At 37.0% G+C, this 18,769-nt stretch overlaps 1 protein-coding gene across 2 annotated transcripts in view; it reads left to right on the forward strand.

The window, feature by feature from the left end:
* Positions 1-3,096: 3,096 nt before the first annotated feature.
* The window catches only part of gab3 (GRB2 associated binding protein 3), an 18,193-nt gene continuing 2,520 nt past the window's right edge, over positions 3,097-18,769 (forward strand). For both annotated transcript variants that reach the window (XM_015391447.1, XM_015391448.1), the window contains exons 1-8: positions 3,097-3,262; positions 7,245-7,545; positions 12,254-12,404; positions 12,499-12,938; positions 13,218-13,264; positions 15,239-15,485; positions 17,916-18,006; positions 18,290-18,374. In XM_015391447.1, coding sequence (XP_015246933.1) covers positions 3,191-3,262; positions 7,245-7,545; positions 12,254-12,404; positions 12,499-12,938; positions 13,218-13,264; positions 15,239-15,485; positions 17,916-18,006; positions 18,290-18,374 — 1,434 coding nt within the window. In that variant the 5' untranslated portion in view covers positions 3,097-3,190. The remainder of the gene's footprint in view (positions 3,263-7,244; positions 7,546-12,253; positions 12,405-12,498; positions 12,939-13,217; positions 13,265-15,238; positions 15,486-17,915; positions 18,007-18,289; positions 18,375-18,769) is intronic.

An 18,769-nucleotide genomic window follows, 5' to 3' on the forward strand; every position in this document is an offset into this window, starting at 1 on the left:
GATATCCTAAGGTTCACAAACGGACACCCTCTGTCCCCTGGTTGTGCCTAGAAATTATTTCCATAAATGTAATGAATATTTTTTCCATTTAGTAATTCATCAGGTATGACAAATATCTGGAACTGGATATTTGCATGTTTTTGAGTCTGTGTGGCTCAAGCACATGAATTTCATAGGTGCATCACATTGAGGGTTTGGATGATTTTGTATCAAGGGAAATGTTATGGTACACTCTGGACATATAAATGAACACAATAGATATATGACTGTATTTGAGATTACCTGAAAAGAAAAATTTGCCCAATTTCTTATTACTGCTCATCTGATCCACCTGCTCCTGCCTCTATTTAAGCTGCTTGGTCCCAGTTGTCAGCGCCAGATTGTTCTTGAGTGTGAGTGTTTTCTAGTGTTTCTAGTGTTCTGATTGCCTGATCCTGACTTGTTTCTGTCTTCATATATGTGAGCCTGCCTGCCCCTGTCTAATCTGTTTGCCTGGCCTTTCTTCAGATTCTGTTTGATTCTATTGTGGACTGAACCTGGATCTGCCTCTTGACTTCGCACCCCTGGATTATACCTCCTTCCTCCTTCATCTGCTCGGATCTGATCTCCTGTCAGTTCTTTGTCCATCACAGCTTTGGCATCTGGAACTCTCTGTGCGACAAGTGTTGCGTTTTGTCGGCTGACCGGCTGGTATCAACCGCGTTCTCTGGGCACAGACCAAACTCTAAACTAGGTTAGCGACTCACTCAGATCATCCTCCGTCAGGTTTTTCGTGGTCACCAACCCGTGTTTCATTTCGCCAGAGTAACCTACCTCGGATGTCCTAATGCTGCTGCTGCAGATCCACACACCATCCGTTGTAGCTTTAATAAAGGCTTTTTAGGTTAACCCACTGTCTGTCCTACCTGATTACTGGGTCACTCTGTTCTGAGACATTACAGCTTCCCTTTATTCTCATTTTTTATGAACAACCTTGAAGCAGTTTCGGTGCGGCACAAAGCACAGGTTGATGTTGCAATTATCACAAGATGTGTCTTTTTCTTGTACTGGTCTGCAGGGCACATGGTGTTGTCCTAAAGACATAATGGGTCTTCTGCATTTTGCTTCCACTGTTTTATGGACGCTCACCAGACACTGGGCTAAATTCATCTTGATGTTTGCCCTCTTTGCGTCCAGCCTGTATTCAAACCAACTGTTGGCCACAGCCATGTTAAAAGTTGGAAGCCATGAAAAGTTAAGAATCCATTGAGAGTAACTTTGTTTGGCCATCATTAACATGAATTTATATTTTTGATTGAAAAGGGCCCCTTACTCTTCCAATTCCTGAGGCGCTCTGCCATGTGTGTTGTGTCTGATGGCTGCCCTCCTCACAGAATAGCAATAGAGCAATTAAAACAGTTAATCCACTAAAAAAAAGTGTTGCATTATACTATACTAGGGCTTATCTGGATTGATATTTACCCCAAAAGCTAAACACAGAGGAAACTACATCCATGATACTGGAATTTATGCCCAATCTAATCTCAAACTCATTTTAAAAGTCTCTGAAAAGTAACCACACTAAACACTCACATTATAGATGAGTAAACTGCTAGATTAATTTAGCAGTTTTTTAATTAATTCACTCTGACTTGACAATAAAATTATTGAACTTGCCATATAACTTAGCGTTTTGTAAGAAGGCTGATAGCACAATGCAATAAGCCTGTAAAGCCTTTTGAACTGCATCATCCTACCAGTTCCTGATAGCTTTGGTTGGTGCAGAGGCTACCCCCCGGCATAAAATCTTAGATACCATCGAAACAATAACAGTTGATGCAAAAGACTGCACAGCAATTATGTAAACCGTTTCCAAAGAACCACCAAAACGGTGCCGTAAGATTGATTTTGCAACGTTTCTGACCACCTCTTTTCATCAGAACATGATATGTTAATTTTGAAATCTAAACAGCAAAATATGTAAACTTACATCAATAAGTTTTTAGCAGGTTTGAAGCATGGGGAAAAAGAAATGATGTAAAAACACCAAAGCAGCTGTGAGGCGCAAAGACCTCCTTTCTCTTAATATGTAACTATTAAGATAAGAGGCAGGTTCCTGCATGGTGTGTGGCGTTACCTCTGTGATGCATGATCAGAGACGCCACTGGACGTGTGAACAAACAGTGGAATAAACAGCAGTTCACAAACCAACAATGTTATCAGCAGTTCAACAAAGAAAACTTAATTGCAGAAAATTGAAATAAACTAAAATCACCTTTAAATCACAAAATTACCAGCCTTAAATAGTAATATTATAAGTTTAACTATTAACTGTATTTTCATCTACCTGCAATGATGCCTCCCACCTTGGGATCAGCTGGATAATCTATGTTGTTACAGTGCTTTGCAGAAAGAATACATTATGTCAACAAAGTGTTTCTTTGGAACATAACGTGTTAGTCAAACATAAAATAATGCATGATCGTAGATATTTTTTCTGATGAAAAGTACGAAAAAAAAAAAAAACTTCCCCACAGCATGATGTTACCACCACCGTGTCTTACAGAACAGTTGATTCAGAGTGAGGAGGGACAGTTATAGAACATTTGGATGTAGATCAGAAAGCTCAGTTTTGATCTGATCTGACCAGAGCTCCTATTTTCCCAATGTTTACTGAATCCGTTTATTTTCTTGCAAATGGCTGCTTCTCCATAAAAGCTTGATTTGCAGAATCAACAGATTCTTTATCTGGAAAAAAAAAGGGATAAATACTAAATACATAACATCCAATAAATTAACAAAAACTATTGGTTGCAGCGTGACAAATGTAATAAAGTTTACATGGTGTTAATAGTTTGGTAAATCACTGTATAAAAATAAGACATAGCATAAACAAATGATAAATATTACCAGTCGCTAAATCTTTGGTATTTGTAGGATGTTGCTTCTCATCAACACCCCATCAGGCAGGAGGAACAAGCTCTTCTCTTTCTCTCCCCTACATCTAACTGCGTCTCTCTCTCTCTCTCTTGCTCTCTCTCTCTCGGTCAGTATGATCTGTCTCTTTACTTCCTCCTTTTTGGAGTGGCTGAGCTGAATACAGAACACAGGATATGCTTCTCAGTTTCGCAGCAGTGGCAGCAGCAGGAACAGCAGCAGCAGCAGGAGAGGCGGTGGATCAGCCGTGAGAACGACACACTCTGCAGCCAAGATGAGTGCCGGGGATGTGGTGTGCACCGGCTGGCTCATTAAATCCCCCCCTGAGAAGAAGCTGAAGAGATTTGTAAGTACAGAGGCACAGCTGAGACACTTGTCTTTGTCCTCTGGTGGGACACTGAAGGGGAGGCTGTGCTGTTTCACCTTGCGTTTGTGTCTGTGTAGATTCATACTCACACTCTGACTTGGACATGCTTATTGTCATTCCAGTCTCTTTAACACTGTCTTTCTCACTTCACTCCTACACCTACTACATGCAGGGCTGCTAAGCAGATGAGTCCAAATGCACATGGATACAACTCCTGTAGAGTTAGAGTGTACATGCATGTATGTGCTCTCCTGAACAGCATCCAGCCTTCATTGTTTTGTGGTTGTTGGGGTCATGTGATGATGTTGGACTGCTGTGTGCGTGTGCGTTTTTGTAGGCTGACTGTGTGAATTGTGAAACATGGGAAGCAATGTCAGCAGCAGTCAGACACTTAAGCGACAAGCAGAAATAGTCCTGCTTTATGATGGCTGTTTTTGCACTTCCTCTGCATGAGTGGAGGAGGCGGAGGGCCATTTGACAACAGCAGTTCAAGGAAAGCCTGGGTGGTGTTGTGTGAGCCTATATGCTGAAGTGGTAAGGGGTTTCGGGCCTGAAATAGAAACTTATGCAAATCTTGCTTATTGTGTTTCATTATTACTAATAGAGCTAGATAGAAAGCCTTGCTGTTCTCCTCATTCAAATGTGAACTACTGGCATAGTGTGCAGTGGAAATTTCAATTATCTTGCTTTAAATAACCTTTATGCACCATGCTGCAGCACTGTTAATGCAACATGAGGTTTTGTTTCTTTGTGCACAACACATTATTCTGTGTGATTGTAACAGTTGGAACTGACCTAAAGATACAAAATAATTTAAGATATTTTTTGTCACATTACCACCATAAACCTTACTGGATATTATTAGAATCATATGTCTTCACCAACACAGAGTAGAGAATGAAAGCAAAAGGATTTTATTTGGTATATAGATGATAATGTGAAAGTTGTGCAGCATTAAGGCCTCATTAACTGCAATTACAGCTGACACTTTGTTCCTGGAGTATTTCTCTTCACTTTTCCAAAAAAGAGTAGTTGTTACCAATTCTTCTGGAAATAAAAACTGTTAAAGCTCAACATCTGCTAACATCAATTTCTAACTTTTACCAGAGTCAGTTAAATTTAGGGTTTTACTGGGCCATTTTAACACATAAAGATGCTCTGATTTAGGATGCAAACATTTTTTACTTTAAGATGATCTGTTTATACTATTGTGTTGGTCTTCCACCACACATAGATTTTGGTCCCATCTGACCAAAACTCTTTCTTCTATGTTTCCTTTAGTGGTAAGCTGTAAATAGAGCTTATTTCTTTAATCAGGACTTCACTTAATCTCTGTCTGCCATATAAGAAGGATTTGGTTTACACAACTAGTATTTGTCCTGTTGATAGATTTCCGCACCTGAGCTGTCAAGCTCTGCAGCTCGTCCAGAGTAATCAAAAGGACCCAAGGCTGCTTCTCTCAATTCCTGATAGGTTTTGCAAGCTATTTTAGAAGTTAACCCTGTTTTAAACTCCCTCCTTTATGTGATTTCAAAAGACAGTTCAGGCCGTGTAATTAAAGGGGATGAATACAACTGCAGCCACACTTTTCAGAATTTTTATCTTGAAATTAATTGATTTTAACCTTTTTAACAAAAATGCTAAAAAGTTTAACCTCTGAGAGGGACTGTTAATATGCACTAATATGCAAAATATATCAATTAGGTTGTAGACAGAGGAGAGTCTCAACCTGGCAAAATCTTTGTGAGTCAGTGAGTAATTTCTACAAATGCACAAACGAGCCAGTTGGGAATTGAGATGTCAGAACGTGACCAGAGTTTATTTTGGTCACATGATGGTAAAAATGTTAACTTCATCTAAAAAGGATGAACCAGAGATGCATGGAAACACTTTGTAAGCATCATGGGGTTTACCTCGAAAAAAATGCTTTTTCTTTTGACCTTTTGCCAACATTACTGCAAAGTGCAGAAACTGCACTTTGTTGTAACATGAAAAAAACACGTTATTGTATATTTCTCTGTAAATAGATGTTATACAAACATCTAATCACCACCTTTGCAATTGTGTTTTTCTCCTGAAAGATTGAGCTGGATATACAAAGCAACTTATTTGCAGCTCAGCTCAGAACTTTGCATATGGTGAACACCACTGGATCAAACTGCCATCTGTAGTTATGGTTTCCTCTTAAAACCCAGCAGTGTTTATTAGCACAAAATGTGTTGCAGGTCTACCCATTTCCTGGTAAGAGCACATAAGTTCAGGGGGGGTTGGTTTGGGGGTGACACAAACAGAAAACAAAATGCATATTTTATGTGTTCTCATCTGACCCCCAACAAAACACACTAAAAAAAACATAAAGCCTATAAGAAATGATTAAGCTTACCTAACATGATTTCATAGCAATATTTTATTTAATAACTTAAATAATAGCGTTTTACTGTGAGTGGTTAATTTCTGACAGAAATAGGACATATTTCCTTAGGCAGTTGCTTATTATAATCTTTCAGTAAAGTCTAAACCCAGTTTTCAGCTTAAAACAAGAGATACATAAATACCTTTCGTTCTGTTAAACATTTTCTGCTAAATAAAGTCAACTTCCTCTTCTCAGCACTTCTGGGAAACTGGAGCTGAGGTTCCGTTTACTGACCAAAACAAAAGCAAAAAGAAAAAAAAAAGTTTGAAGCTGTTAAGTTTGCTGCAGGGAGCAGAGCTAATGATGAGACTATCTGATCCTGAACAACAACAAAGCAACAACAGGGTTCTGAGTAACAGAGCAGCTGAAACCATGCTGCAGCCTCAGCGCAGAAACAAACACCAATAATAATAACATGATAAATAAGTATTAAGGTGCAAAACATATTATACCATAAGTATAATTTGGTATGATACAGTGAGTTAAATTAAAAACTTTATAATTTTTTTAGAGCTCATTCAAATTTTTGACCCACAAAAACTACAAAATGAATCCTTACCTTAAATACTGGGCTTATAAATATACCCAATTTAATTAGTAAGATGAGCAAGATAAATATAACTTTGTCTACTTAAGTTGCTTAACTCTTTACGGATCCTTATTTATATCTCTGCAGTATGGCAATCCTCGCTTCTAAGCCAAATCTGTTTAAAGATAAACCTCGCCCAACATGAAGGGCCTGATATTGGAAAGCAGAGATATTTTCTTCAGTTTCAATAACCAAAACTAAGCAGGAAACGATCGGTATCGGTGAATAAAACAAACAGAGTTACCTTTTTGAGTTCCGTTCAGGATCTTACAAAATATGAACAATTCCAATTGGTGTTTTTATTTATTGATTTTTATTTTTTTATTGAAATGCAAAAAAGGAAAAATAAGATGCATGCTCTCTGATAGAAAAATGCATTGCATTGCATTCTCTATCATCTTTATATGATGTTTATCAAACTCAAAATAGGTGCCTTAAATTAAACAGTGCATTTATAGTGGAAACATAGTAGGAGTTTTAATATTTGATGCATTTAGTGTATAAGTAAAAAAGATTTGAGCTGCCAACCACCAACCAAAGTCTATTAAAGGGAAAATATTTAATTCTGATCCCTGACTGATCGATGGTGCATCTTTTAACATAGTGGCTTTAATTGTATTGCAGTATAGCAGTATTATTTTTCAAAGGGGGCAAGACATTATGTTAAAAAATACAATTGGTTGCATATAAAAAAATTTGATGGAGGTAGAAGATCTAGCATGAGAAATCTGCATGTACTTATAAATTGAAAGTCTAAAAAGTAATGCTTTTTCATTACCTTACAGGAACGCTGTTATTTACATAGCTTCCTTCCAGGAGTTAAAATTCAAGAAATTGCAAGCAAGGACAATAAAACTGCATTCATTACACATAAAGGATTTCTTTAAAATAAATGTAAATATAAAATGTTCAAATATGTTTTAATTAAAACTGCAGCATTCCTTTCCTTCTACCTGCAGGCGTGGCGAAAGCGCTGGTTCGTGCTCCGGACGGGGCGCATGTGCGGCAATCCAGATGTGCTTGAATACTACCAGAGCAAAAACTCCAAAAAGCCCATCCGCACCATCGACCTAAAGGAATGTGAGGTGGAGATGCTTGACAACCAGCTGCGGGTAAAGCGGGACTTTCATGGGAAGCACCTCTTTGTGGTGAAAACATCATTCCGTGTTTTTTACCTGGTTGCAAACACTGAGGAGGAGATGAACAGCTGGATCAGCAGCATCAGCCAGATTTGTCGTTTCGGGACCATGGAGGAGGCAGGTAGATACTGAAATCTACTTTAACTTTTCTTATTGTGTTCTTTTTTTGCACCTAAGCTATAATTTAAAGAGAACTTATCTTAAAATTATACCTGCTTTATTGAAGAACAAAAAAAAAATCTGTCTTCTTCATGGGAACAACTAAAAAAGTGGTAGCATTTGTTCTAACTCAGGAAGTGGCAAACATAGAGGTAAACTTTATGAGGTCAGGTCTGTTTGTCTTGTTCCCTTTTCAGCTTTTGGTAAAAACACAAAGTGAGTCAGGTTTCCAACAAGAAGTTGCAGTTTGCCGGCTGTAAACACGCAGTGCCTAGCAACTTTACCATCTTCTTCTTCGTTAAACTGCTTCTCCTAATTAGTCACATTAGAGCCATCAACTAAAAGTATTCTACTGGGATGTTTTAGTGATTCATTAACCATAAAAAATTGAATCGAATGATGTCAAATCACGTCAAAAATGATTTTAAAAAAGTGGTGAGGATCATTGATAATGCAGCAAACCACTTCTGAAAGATGTAGACCTCTGGAGTTTTCATGGTTCAATTCCCCACCCTGGTCCAGGAACGGCATGCCTTCCTCTTTTCTAACTGCACATCTTCCTGTCAAACTACAATTAACAAACGGCACTGGACCACAGAAACCTCTGATTCTTTGCGGCAAAACTAAAGCATAGTCAGATTTCACTCGATCAGCCACCGTTATTTTCCCTCTGAAGGAAAAACCTGCAGCATGATGCTGCCACTAATATTTCTCACTTTCGCATTGCTGAACAGTTTGAGTGACAATAATGTAAATGTATGCATTGCTACATAGTAAAAGCAAGCTATTATATAAAAAAAAAACAACTAAAAAACTAATCCCAATGTAATAAAGTACTATAAACACAGGATGGATGACACAAAGAGACAGATTCTGGACAATTTCTCTGAATTACCTTCTCCTTTTAGTGTGAGTCAATTTTTGTGTAGGTTTGTTTAAGTTGATTTACAGCCTTCCTTCAATTTTTGAATGAACAGTGCACCTTGAAATGTAGTTGTTTTGGGCATTTTTTTTCCACTAGTGGCAATTTGTAGCAGACAAACGAAGAGAGAAGGAGAGGACATGCATCAAAGGGTCTGAGGGTTGGGATTCAAACCACCTAGCCTCTGTATATAGTTATGTGCTTTTATTTTGAAGGTACCGTATCTAAATGAGAGAGTCCCTGAGGCCAACATAACAGAGCTTAGGTGACCCTAATGTGCTTACTTTAACATTTATTTACAACTTCACAACTTCATCATACTTTTATTCAAAACTGAAAAACAGTCATCTAAAGCCAAAGTCAAATAATTGATAAAATTTTCAACTCTTTAAAAAATCAAATTCAACTGTGCAAATTTGTTGTTTTTTTAATGTTTTTTTTTTATAACTCTGTGTGGATATAAATAGACAGACAGACAGACCCACAGCCTGGTGTAATACCCCCTCCTGGGATCTTAAAAAAAGCAACTAGAAACTTTACCATCTGGAAATGCATCAATATTTTGAGAAGTATGGCTTTGGCAGTTTTGGCTTATTAACAGACTAGCTTATGATGACATTGTTTATAATGAATAACATTTTTTTCCAAACATAGGTAACCCAAAAAATCAAAATATCAAAATTAATATGATAAAATAGAACCATAAACATTATTATGTGTAAATCTGGCTAAATCCCTTGGTACATGCTCAGCATCAGAGTAAAATTTCTTTTAATGTGAAAAACCGTGATTGACCATCCATTAAATGAACCTCTGCTTCTTTAATTGAACAGCTCCATGAGAAGCTGGGATTTCTGCTTCCCTCTGCTCTAAACTGAATAGCTTCCTCCTTCATCCCTTTAATCCTGCTCATCGGTCCTCAAAAATAAACGGTTAACTGTGTTTAAAAAGCTCAATGATATATTTTAGATTCCAATCGGGGCAGTTATGCAAAATTAGCATCTTACTGATACTTAGAACCAACAATTTCAATTATTTCAACTGTTAATTTGTGTTATTTAAATGTGAACAGAAGTTGGGTCTCAGCTGAGTTTATTTGTTAATAGTTTGCTCCTTTTCGTACAAAAACAAGTCTGTACTTGGAAACACTGCCTCCATTTTATTTAAATGTTTGTGATAGATAAGATCTTCAATCTCACCTGCTGTCATCTTAAATATATTTTACAAGATAACCAAAGTTTTAAATCTATCACTTTCCAAGGGTTGTTTGCAGAGAACTTTGAAATAAATGTCAAAGTTCATTACTTTATGCAACCATTTAAGATATTCTCTAACAAAACTATTTAACTTTTTTTTTCAGTGTGAGTAAACTAATATAAAGTTAAGCTGCCCAACAATAAGACTGTATGAACTGTAGCTGCTGAATAATATTTGTAGTGCAACCTGTTTAACTTTATAAATCCTTAATCTCAAAAAGCTAATTTGTTGAACAGGTGAGGTAGCCTGTCTGCTGCTGCTGCTGCATGTGCAGCATATTAATCTCATCTATATCTGTTCTGGACTGATGCAGAAAGAAGATATTCAGCATTCCTGGCAACACTTTAAAAGTCTCTATCTAAACATGTGATTTAAATGTTTTACTCCTACATATTTTAAACCTCCACAAAGTCAAAAAAAATAATGCAAGCTTCCAGAAGGATTTCCTGTTTGACATTTTAAAAGAACACCATTAACAATACAATCAGCACCTGTAATAGCAGCCATAATGCTCACTTTTCTACAGTAAAACATGTTTGATGACACAATTTAACTGTCAATATATCTTGCCGGGGTTTATAAACATATTAGGACAGTGCAGCCGTATTCAACCCTAAGGCACCAACAATTTAAGAGCTGGTTATGATGTTGAATTTAAAGGCACCTAATAGAGGAAGGGATCTGAGTGCTTGAGATGGTTGCAGTCCAGACTGTTTTCACACTGCAAGCATTCACCAAAAAAATCATTTTGCTTTTCATCTGATCTATGAAACCCTCTCATTAATTCTCCACAACTGAGCTCTGAAACCAACTCCACAATCTCACGACATTAAACCGCAGCTACAACCACCAGAACTATCTCACTCCTCCCCACAGCAGCAAACAACCCAACTGGTAAAGTTTGCTCTATTTTTAAAATTCTAACTAATCGGTGTGGAAAACATTTGCAGAATTTAATGCCGGTAAAGTCAAACTCGCTGGACGACCAACCGCATCCAGCCTTCTGTCTGCAGATCAACTGGTGTGGCTAGAAGTAGGTTTCCAGCGGTTAAAAACGTTTTGCCTGCTGCTTGTGGTGCAGCATGATGTCGCTTCTTTATCAGAAGAGATAACAGCAGAACCGCTGGGGGCCCTTTAGCAGCTAATCAACTGTCATTTTGTGTTAGTTTCGAGGTGGCTAAGTTCATCTTTGTTCCTTTTCCTTCAGTATCTACAGCAGCCCTTTCTTTTGCACTTCGAGGTATTATAATTACAAACAATAATGTATTTTATGTTAATTCAATGGAGTTAAGTGACATAGTCAAGACGACACTATTTAAATCTGCGAAGAGGAAAATAATGACCAAATGTATACTGATTTCCTTTTCCTGTAAGTCCAGTATGCCCACTGCATGATGCTGCCACCATCATGTTTCACTGTGGGATGTTGCAGCTCAATATGAGGTTTTGCATGCAGTCTAAATTTTGCCACATGTATGATGCAACACCTAAACACCTTTTGGAACGTAAGACTTCTTATGGCCTTTTAATAAACTAGTTTTTTTCTTGCAAGTCTTTCACACAGGCCATGTTTCTGTAGATCTCAACTAATAGTTTTTATGTGCAGAGATTCCTCCAGATGAGCAGTGGATCTCTGCAGCTCCTCCAGAGTTGTGTCATAGTTTTCCAGGTTCTGTTGATGGGTCAGACAATGCTCTTTGATTCTTTGATTCCTGCTTCAGATTTCTCCATAACTAAATAAAATGAACTAGTAGTATCTTCGCTTTGCACTGGATTTAATTTAAGTTTTTAAGACTAAATGGTGCAGAATGTGGATAAATTCTCCACTTTTCAGACAACAAACAATTAAATGCTACTTTATAAGAGTCTAACACAAAAAAAACTTATTGAGATAGACTTCAAAAGACGCTTTATGTCAGTACTTTGTTAAGCACTATATAATTAGCTGGGAAGTTAGTCCTCAGCGAATTCATCAGAAGAAAAGCTCAGCAGGGATCTGATGTAAAACCTCAAGAACGCTGACATCTGCTTGAACAACATAGAGCAACAGCATAAAGTTGTTGTAATTACAAAAATTTCTCTGTTCTAAAGAATTGAAATGTTTTTTTTTTAAACATGACCACAAGACAATGTAAACCTCTGGTGAGGGTAGCAAGTGGTTTCCTGAAAACATGTCCTCTGGTGTTTTCTTTTTTTTTCTTCTAAAACACGGTTCTGCAGGGGTTGCCTTGACTTGAAGACCTTGAGTCAAATGGAATGAAAGAAATTTCTGAACAAGAGCCAAAATGAGAGAAAGAGAGACAAAATATCCCCCCTAAAAAAAAAAGAAAAAAGGGAAAGGGAAACATGTTAGTTGGCCTTCGGTGTTCATGCAAAAACATCCCCTTTTATTTCACCTGTTGCATTCAGATGGAGGTTGAGTTTTTCTCTGCAGCTTTCATGTTAGTTACAAATAAATTCTCTGTGTCCTTTTCTGCTTGTTTTCTATCAGAGAGCACAGATGATGGCTCTTCTCTTACCCCCACCTCCATTCAGCCATCGGTGGACAGCGACCGAGCATCTATGGCAAGCCAACCAGACTGCAGCTATCCACCAGACTATCTCCTTCTCTCACAGTGTGAAACACGGAGTATAACCACTAGGTTTGTGATATCAGGAAAAATGAAACATGTGTTGGAATCAGATTGCCTGCTAATGTGTAACAAGTGTTTTTCTCTTTTTGTTTTATGTCTGTAGACAAGACAGCTTCTCGAACTCTGACATCTCTTTAGAGCAGAGGTTATCAGACGAAGCGGCCAAGGACGCGCACGCCGAGTCCTCCTCATCCTCTTTTTCTCATATGAGCCCCAGTCCTTCCCTTTACTCCAATGGAAGGATGGCTCCTTTCAGCGCTCCATGCAGCTTCCCAGTTTTGCCTTCTTCCTCCTCTTCTCCGCTCCACCACTGTGCAGCAAATGTCTTCCAGTTTGACAAACCTTTCCCTTCCAGCCCCTTTGAGGCAGCTGGGGACGCCCAAACGCCACCGCCGCTACCGCCCAAACCCAGCCACCTGTCAGAGCTGCTAAATAACGGAGTAGCTCACAGGTCAAAGACATTTTATGCACAGCATTTACCTGTCAGTGCGCCAGTGTTTTCCAGGAGAACTTCATTGTCCAGTTTGGATCATTTCACTATGGGTATGTTTTCAAAAAAAGTTTACATTTGGTCCTAGTGCCAAAAGAACATTTAACACTCTTGATATTAAATTTTACATCAGTACCCACAATATTTTTGATGCAATGCTAAAAAGGAGCAAACACTGCAGCAGAACGCCATTTCTCATTGTCCAGACTTACACCCGCAACAGAAAGCTATGTATGTCCTAAAAATAAAAACTACCAATGGCTGAAATGTTCTTAAAGGGTTGGATATCAATTCGGAGTTTGATTTAATGTTTTCTTATCTCATCTTTTCAGGTAATCCTGAAAGATTATTGAGGAACAGGAGACAAAGCGTTAATCTGGTAAGAGGACTTTCTGTTGTTATTGGGAATATGGCGAAGGAATTGCCCTTTACTATTTACACATAACACCCCAAGCTTATCCAAAACATCATATGCAAAACATTACCTATCGTCACTTATGTGGAATATTCTTCTCTAACACTGTGCAATAACACATGCCAACTACTGTGTAGTCTGTACCATTTTCACTTATTTATATGGTCAGTAAAGTGTGCAATAATCCAGGTCAACTTCTATGTAGTCTTCCCTTTGCTCTCTACAGTGCAGATATTTTTATATCAAAAGGAAACTTATTCCAGGACATAACTTTTTTCTTGTCTTTATCCTTTTTTTGTACTATATACACTCTTTTTATATCGTCTGTCTTATTTTTATCTTTAATGACATCTTGCTTTAACTCTTAGTTCTCTATATAAGCTACTGGAACCAGGATTGTCCTGAAGGATTAATCCCAAGGGATAAATAAAATATAATCAAAGCTTCAGCTGCGTGAAGATTTGCTTAGTAAAGCGCAGCACTGTCCAATATAGATGGATCTATACATATAGCCGATATTTATGACATTTAATTGCATTTATTTAATTTTTTTCCCATGTCTGTGTTGGGCGACACATGCATCATACTGTATATTTTCTGATACATATGTGCATTTAGCAGCCTTGCCTTGAGATCAAGTGAAACACATGCATTTCTGCTCCCTCGATATGCTAACCATTATGAATCTTATGTTTCATGCGTTGTTTGTGGAGAAAACTGTATGTGTCAAATTGCATTTGAAGTTTATAAAGGACAATGGTAGGCAGCTTTTTTAACGTAAAAACAAAGAACCTCTTAGAGTTCAGTGTTCTCCCCTGTCACACTTAACTAGAGCTGAAGAGTAGATTCGATTGTTGTTGGTATGGTAAATATTAGTCTTTTCTAAGAAAGGACCATCTGAATACAATATATGGTATTTCAATATTTACAGTTCTTGATGGACAACAGTCCTGTAGATTTTAGTGGGTCACAGAGAGTGGAGGGGAAATTGTGACACTTCACAAGAAAAGAGTGAAGATGTTGGTTATTTGCAACAGACATTATAATTGCATAACGCAAAAAAACAGAGTGCACAGCAAGCTGTAGTTTAATATATCAAGGAATTTGCAGCAAAGAGTCTTGGTGTTAAGAAGTCTCTAGATCTAAATGCTAGCTTTAGAATTTTAGGAATAATATCAGGAGACTCTTTTGACACTGCTGCACACAACTTTAATAGCGAAGGCAGAAAATATCTAAGTATAGCTCGTCGATTGAAAGTTAGCACCTTTAAAAAGATGTCCAGCTGTCAAACCCTGTTTGCAACAATGGAAACAAAAAAACTTACATTGACCGTTAGGTATTGCAGGTATTGCAGATTTATATCAATGACCTTCACATAAATGTATAATCATCTCCCAGAGTCCAGTCCTCTGAATCTTTTTTATCTTTGTATAAGTAAATATTTCTCATCTAGATTTCAGTAATAATGCTGTGCTGGTAGATGGTAATAACCTAAACATTAAATGGCTAACTAACTTGCAAAAGGCAGCTGTTCTCTGAGAGCTGTAGCCGTAGCCTACTTGTCTTGCTTTGTTTCCTTAGAGTCATAAATGTTTCAACACACAAATAATGATTTCTTTTTTTTTTAAAGTCAGATACAAAAATAAAATAAATAGTGCAAATGATTTTGTGTGGCATACAAAGCTAGAGTGGGCAAACTCAGAGAAGGCTGCTTTCTGTTCTTTTGCCAAGCCGGCACAGATACGGCTAAAATAATCCTTAAAAATATCTACTTTGAGGGGCCTTTTTTCACAGCTACAAAAAAGATTTTTATGTGTGAGTAAGAGGTGAATGTCTTATGGTGAAAGCTTTCTAAGAGTGTGCAGATTGTTTTTTCTCTGCTCTACAAAATCACTGTAATGTACCTGTCTGATCAAATCCTCCTTTGTCTCTTTTCAGCCCTGTTTAAACACTGTGCAAGTTCAAAGTAACCAGGATGAGTCGTACATCCCCATGGCGTCCTCTTCCCTCTCTCTAACATCTGTCGAATGTGACAGTTACATCCCAATGAGTCCCAGGACTTTCAGTTTCCTCGGTGCAAACTGCGGAGCCGAGTCTGCCTCATCGCTCAGCCCATTAAAGTGCCAACCTGGAGAAATCGCACCGCCTCCAATTCACCGGCACCTCAAGCCTCGCTTACGGAGAGGTGAGAATAATTTCAGGTCTGACTGTGAAGAGAGCAAAATTAGGGCTAATTTTTGTACCACAGCAAATGTTGACTATAAACGAAACACTGAAAACAAGAGTTCACACTTTGAACATCTTAACATTTCATAAGATGAAATCACTAACAGTGCATTTTATTAGGATTTTATTTGACAGAACTAGTGTTTGATTATGTTGGGAAATTTAAATGATGCATGGTTTTGATATTAGTTTTATGGATTAAAATGTGGTGTTGCTTTGTATTCAGCCCTCCTTTGGCTAATAATTTGAAGACAAGGGGACAAGAACATCTCGCCTGTTTAGCCAGGCCAACAATTCCCGCTAATAACCCCTTTTTCAGAGGCAGAGACCAGTATCGGGTATTGCAGGCTAACAAAGAACCCAAACGACCCCCCTTCCTAAGGGGCGGACCCGTTCGTCCGGTTCAATTTGCATGTTTTCTAAGTCAAAACAAGCCTTTTGTTTTTGGTTCACTATATAAAGCCTAGAACTCAACTCTAATTCTGACATTTTGAATTTAAAAAGCTTCCTGGATACGAAGCGAAACGTCTTCAAACTTGGAAACAAAGTCCAGTGGATTGTTTTTTTTTTTACTTTTTTGGAATGCTTTGTAGAACCACCTTTTAAATGTATGTTTAACAGGTCTTTCAGGGTATGTCTCTAGCAGCTTTGCATGTCTAGAGACTGAAATGTTTGCCGTGTTGCAAAATAGCTCATGCAAATTCAGACTGGATGAAAAGCATCTGCAACTATTGATTTTCATGTCTCACCACAGATTTACTTCTTGATTTAGACAGAGGGACATTAAGGCGGCGTTAGTGTTTGTGTACTGCTGAAAACAACAACAACAACCTTCTCCGCCCTCTCAAGTCTTTCTGCATCATAATGTGGATTGTTCTGCACCCCACATTATGATGCTCCCACCATCGTGGGTGTGGGGATGGTCTGCTCAATTTTTGGCCACACACAGCTCTTTATGTGGTCACCAAAAAAACCTAAAACAACCTTTGTTCTTCTACATGTTTGCTTTGTCCTGAATATGACTTAAAGTTGTACTGGATTCCTTGGAGCATTTTTCCTGTCACTCTTTCACAAAGAGCAGTTTTAAGTCCATTATATATTCACGTCTCCAGACACTTTTTCATAACAAGGACTCCACCCCCTCAGCTCTTTTAATGAGCCAAACAGCAAGTCTAGTAGTTTGATGTGTGTGGGTTTTTTTATTATTATATTATTATTATTATTATTATTATTATTATTATTATTATTATTATTATTATTATTATTATTATTATTATTATTATTATTATTAATACTTTTATTATTTTTGTTTGATGTGTGTTAATGTACAACGGAGTATTAGGGCCAGGCTAGAGATTTTGTTTTCTTCTATTTCTAGAATAAAGTCATAACACTAAGAGAGTATAGTTGTAAAATTAAGAGAATAAAGTTATAAAATTTCAAGAATAAAGTCATAACATTAAGAAAATAAAGTCAAAACATTAAGAGAATAAAGTTGTAATATTACGAGAATTAACTCCATAAGATTACGAGAATCTGAAAAGGATGGCTAACTATAGGATATTAAGTTGCCTTTTTTTGTTTTGTTTGTCAAGTTATTGTCTTTGGGTCACACCTAAGTGTTTTTCCCCTTAAATTTATTTAAACATGAAGTGTTCTATTAAAGTAAAAGCACATATACAGTTTTTCTGTAAAGCCCCTGTATTTTTATTTGTTTACAAGTACAAAAATAGAAGTTAAACTGCGGTTTGTTTGACTATAAAAGAGGGAAATTCTACCTAGTAGGTATTTATACATCTTTTGTTGAAAGGTCATGTTGGTTTTGCAGCTGTAGATTAGTTTAGTAGAAGCGAAGGCAGAAACAGCTCCTAATATGGTTGCTAGACGCTCAACTGCTTCGAACTTCTCCCAAACGTTATTGCTGTTTGTTGTGTTTATTTAGCTACATAATGTTGTTTTTTTTACTAATGTTCTGCACCAAACTTCTAAAGCAAATTTGCACTTGAATTAGGATACATCTGAAGGTAACTGGTTGTGCTAGAGCTTATTTAGGGGTATCTAACACAATACATATGCACACCAGAGATTTCATATTTTCTATTTCAAGAGTCTTTTTGACAACTCAGCCTCATTTTACTTCTGTTTTATAGTAATGGACAACTTTTATTAGTCTTTTAGTTTATTATTAAAATACAAATAAAAAAAGCTCAACATTTTGGCCTCAACAAGACAAAATTCAAAGAATATAAATATAAATACTCTGGTAAAGCACTGTAGCAATATAAAGGAAATACATGTAAAATGTTTTTCCCAGGTTAATAAACACTTTAAAATGTGTTTCCTGTGCAAAGCTGTCGAAGCACTAATTTTAAAATGTTTAAATTCACAGCTCGACCTCCACCTCTTGACCTGCGAGGCCTATCCACAATCAGTGAATTTCCAACTCATATTCCTCTAAGCAGCGTGATGACCGAAACATGGTGAGAACAAACACATATCTAAATTAATGCACATTATATGGCAGATCTGTTACAAAAATGGGTTTGAATGTGATAAAACCATTCAGGATTAAACATTCCCTCTAAACACCTTATTCACAATTTCGCCCAAACTATTAATAATAATGTATTATCTTGAATCCAACTTTATGGTCAACAATAAGAAAAGCATACAAATGATTAGAAATACTTGGAATGGAATATTTGCAACGGTCATGTTTTTTTCTTTAATATGGATAAAATTTCTCTTTGTTTTTAACCACAGCTTTGCACTGAACCACTTACCTCTGGACAGAAGGCTTGAAAATGAGGACAGTTCAAGAGACGAAGTGGCAAACTGCTCGGCACTGGTAAAACCTGTGTTCATGAAAGTTTTTATGTAAAAGAGAGACAAGAATAGAAAACCATATGTGTGGAGGTTTTTTTAGTCTAAATGTTGTTTTAAGAGAAGTTATTTACTTTTACAGTAACAACAACAGCAATAATAATGGTTATTGTTAATATTATTATTGTTGTTCTTATTCTTAATATTATCATTATAACATCAAACAGCAGTAGTTGTATAGAACACATCCATAAAATACAATTACATTTTAAAATATAGAAAAATTATTATCGAGTTCCCATTTGAAACTCAGCATGTTAATTCAATTCATTTCAGTTTATTTATATAGCGCCAATTCAAAACACACGTAATCTCAAGGCATTTTACAGTTCACCAGATCATACAGTCAAATTGATTCAA

Source organism: Cyprinodon variegatus, unplaced genomic scaffold, assembly GCF_000732505.1.
Source record: "Cyprinodon variegatus isolate N-32 unplaced genomic scaffold, C_variegatus-1.0 Scaffold542, whole genome shotgun sequence".
Classification (NCBI taxonomy): Eukaryota; Metazoa; Chordata; class Actinopteri; order Cyprinodontiformes; family Cyprinodontidae; genus Cyprinodon; species Cyprinodon variegatus.